The sequence below is a fragment of the Tupaia chinensis genome, unplaced genomic scaffold (genome assembly GCF_000334495.1).
Source record: "Tupaia chinensis unplaced genomic scaffold, TupChi_1.0 Scaffold000216_1, whole genome shotgun sequence".
In the NCBI taxonomy this organism is placed as follows: Eukaryota; Metazoa; Chordata; class Mammalia; order Scandentia; family Tupaiidae; genus Tupaia; species Tupaia belangeri.
This window is the reverse complement of record NW_006159691.1, coordinates 195,076-199,375: the sequence shown is the minus strand read 5'-3', so window position 1 is coordinate 199,375 and position 4,300 is coordinate 195,076. Positions and strand designations below refer to the sequence as shown.

The following is a 4,300-nucleotide window of genomic DNA, read 5'->3' as shown; positions in this document are numbered from 1 at the left end:
CACGAGCAAAAGCAGATGATTGGTGAGTGGTTGGAGCACGAGGGTGAGCACTGGCTGGTCTGCTGGGAGACGCCTCACATGGAGGGCAGGCATGAGACAGGGTTCTCTTGTCACTGGCCAGTGTGCCAGGTGACCTTGCCCACTCTGCCTCTCCTCTCTAGGCCACCATTCTCGTGTCTTAAGGCACCCGCAGGTCAGACTGACTGGTCCTGAGGTTTCTCCCAGCTGTGCTGTGATTTGGGGAGACACTGCAGATATGGGGCGCTCAGGGACAAGAAGGAGGAAGAATAAGGGTGTGGTCTTGGGTTTCTTGGGTAACACCAAAGGTGGGTGTTACAGTTCCTCACAACTCTGACAGACAGGAGGAAGCGCTGGCCAATGTTCTGTCCCACAGTGTCCATTATGGAGTTGGAAAATACGGACTTGTCATTCCCAATGGACTCTGACTTCCTTGTGCAATTCATCTGCACCCCCAGTGTCCATGGCAGGCCCTGCTCAAAGATGCCCCAGTACTGAATAAACGAGCAAGCTTGTTTCCTGGTTGGCAGGTTCTTTATTTCGTGGCCACCAGGATCTCCAGCCCCTTCGTTTGAAGCCTTCCCCGTTGCCACCATCCCATTGTTTCCTTTGCTTATGTGGGGTTTACCATTCCCTCCATACCTCCCCCAAACCAAAGACAATTTTCAGTGGGCTTGATGGAGGTGAGGGCATTGTTAGCAGTTCCCATGAACATCTTCTTGCCTCATGGCAAGGCCCCTGTCACCTTGACATAAGGTGCCCCAACCTGGCTGGGCCCTCCACACAGCACCCAGACAGGCTGACCAGCCACAGAGGCCCTGTCCACAGAAATACCTGGTGTTACACAGTAAATTTACCCATGTATTTATCCCTCCCACTCCCTACCAAAACAGTCTCAAGGTCAGCGTTATCAAACCCTGTCTAGAATTTGACCATGTATACTTTGAACCGTTTCCCACAAAACAGACAGGAATAGTTTTTAAACAGCCACCGGCTTTGTGCCAGACCCCATGCTGCAGTTCATTCCACATGTAACATCCAAGGAGATTCTTCCAGTGCCTTCGAGGGTGGGGTCTGCTGTGTCACTTTGCAGCTGGGGAAAGAGGCTCCAGGAAGGTTAAGTGGCACGGCTGGGAAGGCGTGGTTCTGGGGCACACACAGAGGCCCTCACTGCTCCCTCCATCCTACCCTGGGATGCTAGGGCAAGGCAGGTGTGTGCATCGGAGGTTGTTCACACAGGGGAGCGTCTCTACCCCCTCATCCGTGATGTCCACCACCAGCTGGCTGGCAAGATCACCGGCATGCTGCTGGAGATCGATAACTCGGAGCTGTTGCTCATGCTGGAGTCCCCGGAGTCCCTCCATGCCAAGGTGGGTCAGTGCTGGGGAGGGCGAGAGGGGAGCCCATGACAAGAGCTGTCCTAGACAAGCTAGCGGGCGGGTGCTTGACAGGTGAAGTTACCTTCTTGCTGGTACCCGATCTGCTAAATCTAGGAGCTGGGCCTTAGTTACAGGTTTGCTAATTCAGGCCCTCCACAGACCAATTCTGTAGCTCCATAGCTACAAGAGCTGCTTCTGGCTCAGAAAGGTTACTTTTTTTGGAGAGGTTTTTGCTATAGGGTGAGTATGCTCGCCAGAGAGACAGAAAGCGAAAAATCACCCTCCTCCCCAGGGGAATAACCACGCCGCATTCCCTTCTCCTCCATTCTCTTCTTGGGATCTTGAGCATGCACGCACATGCGCCCGACGTGAGTTTAAGCCACTAGACCGGGACTCAAACCACAGTTGACTACATGGGAGTCCAGTGACATAGCAATTATGCCACCTGCTGGTCCCAAGAAAGGTTAAGGTTTTTCCAGCCATCTGGCAGTGCATAGGGTGATCGTGGGGTCTAGGAGCTTGCAAGCAAAGGTGGAAGAGGGTTCCAGAGAGTGGTGGGCAGAGAATCCTTGTATCTGTCATGTGGCAGGGGAGGTCAAGGCTTTTCTGGGATCCCTCTGCGACAGCTGGCCAAGCCCCTCCCATCTGTGTCCCGCAGATAGAAGAAGCGGTGGCAGTGTTGCAGGCACACCAGGCGTTGGAGCAGCCGAAGGCATATGTGCACTGAAACCAGGTGGGTGGAATGGGCGGAGCAGCTGAGCCCAGGAGGAACATGAACTGGACAGGTACAGACCTCCACAAACAGAACTATGTTGTCGCTGGTTTTCCCTGAACCACTAAAAAGGGATTTGGATGAAGCTCTGGGAATCAAAAATGATAGACTGGGACTGGGATGGGTATTGATCACAGCAGTCAAGGAGACGTTCCTACGCCAGGAGCTGTCCTGCCCAGCTGCACGCAGATGGACTGGGCTCTCTCCAGGCACTGCCTAGCTCCATTCCATCCACCTGAAGGCCTGGCCTGAGCTCCTCCACCTTAGTTGTAGACCAGATGTCCACCATACTTCAGAAACACTTATTGGGGCCAGCAGGAGGCATGGTGGTTAAGGTGCTGGTCTCCCACATGGTTGGCCACTGTTTGAGTCCTGAACCCAGAGGCTTGAAACTCATACCAGGGTATGTGTATGCCCAAAATCCCAAGAGGAGAATAGAGAAGGGATTTTTGTGTGGCCATCTCCCCCGGGGGGTGATTTCTCACTTTCTGTCTGTCTCTCCAGCAAGCTCATGTACCCTATAGCAAAATATCTCTCTTAAGAACAACAACAACAAAGAAAAACAAAAACCACTAAATATTTTTTTTTTTTTTTTTTTTTTTTGCTATAGAGCACATGAGCTCGCTAAAAAGAGAGACAGAAAGCAAGAAATCACTCCCCGGGGGGATGGCCACACCACAATCCCATCTTCTCCATTTCATGAGTTTAAGCCACTGGGTCCAGTACTCGAACCACTGTGAACTATGTGTGGGAGTCCAGGGACCTAGCCATTACACCATCTGCTGGTCCCCCCAAAACGCTGATTTTTACCTTTCCAGACAATGGAATCCTCAATCCCATGGCTGCCAAGAGAACCCGTATTTCCTGCTCTCAGCTCCAAAGCCCTGTAAACTGTCACTTATTTAACTTGTCTGTGTCTGTACCTGAGCTTCGCAGTGGAAGGAAAACTAGTCCCTCGGCAGCCTATTTTTTTGCTTTGTGCATTAAAAGTATTGCAAAATCCGTTGTGCCTCCTGAGTGGCCATCTTGTGTCTGGGGCCAGAACAAAGGTAGATCTGACTGGGTTGGGGATTTGGCTGTAAGGAAGAGAAACCCAGACAAGCATCAAGGACACAAGGGTTTGGACCTAGAATAGCACAATCAGGAACCAGGCAGAACTGTTTGTAATGGCTTCAAACTAGAAAGACCGACCCAGCAACGGTGCAGTGAACACTTACATGGTTATCATGTGACAGACAAAAACAGCCCAAGCTGCAGATGCTCTTGTCTGCTGTGCACGGTGCTTTTGGATCCCTGGCTCAAGTGTCTTGCAGGGAAGGCAAAACCCGGATGCAAGCAGTTGGACTCTGTGCTGACTGGTGGGCTTGTATTGCATAACCATCGACAGAAACAGCCAACTTCTGTAGAAATAATAATGCATTTTATTCAAAGTGCAAGATCGCATGACCTAAGCCTGGAGAAGACAAGTGTTTCTCAAGGTGCTCAGATACAGGGGTTCTTTTTATTGGGTCGTTGGAAAAGTCATGATGCATTTTTCTCTTTTGCTATGCAAAAATGTGTCATGACTTTTCCTGCAACCCAATATTTAGTTTTTGGTTTTTTTTTTTTTAATTCATTCACTCATTTTATTTTAATTTTGACCAGAGTGAGACACAGAGAGAGAGAAAGTGAGAAAGCAAGCCACTAGGTCTGGGACTCAAACTGTGGTTGGCTATGTGGGAGTGTCCAGCGGCTTAACTACCACTCCACCTGCTGGTCTCCTCCAGTATTTAGTTTTGAAAGACACAAAAAGTTTGTAAATAAGCTTAAAGGTTTTATTTTGTTTTTGGAGAGGTTTTCACTATAGGGTGAGTGCATTTGCCAGAGACAGAGACAGAAAGCGAGAACTCGCCCCCCAAGGGGGATGGCTACACTGGAATCCCTTCTTCTCCATTCTTCTCTTGGGATCTTGGACACGCATGCACACGTGCCCGGCCTTAGTTTAAGCCACTGGGTCTGGGACTCGCACTGCGGTCGACTACATAGGAGTCCAGCGACATAGCCATTGTGCCAACTGCTGGTCCTGCGTAAAAGGTTTTTACATTGGTCTGGCCCCAAAAGGTGGGATATCTGGAAGTGGACACTTGTAGGT

General features: G+C 50.3%; 1 protein-coding gene across 1 annotated transcript in view; it reads left to right on the top strand.

Moving 5' to 3' along the window:
• PABPC1L (poly(A) binding protein cytoplasmic 1 like) overlaps positions 1-3,433 on the top strand; it is a 36,613-nt gene extending 33,180 nt beyond the window's left edge. Inside the window, 4 exon segments of the mRNA XM_006172306.3 lie at positions 1-22; positions 1,258-1,388; positions 2,056-2,130; positions 2,988-3,433. The exon segment at positions 1-22 is cut by the window's left edge and continues 11 nt beyond it. Coding sequence (XP_006172368.1) covers positions 1-22; positions 1,258-1,388; positions 2,056-2,124 — 222 coding nt within the window. The 3' untranslated portion in view covers positions 2,125-2,130; positions 2,988-3,433.
• Positions 3,434-4,300: the final 867 nt, after the last annotated feature.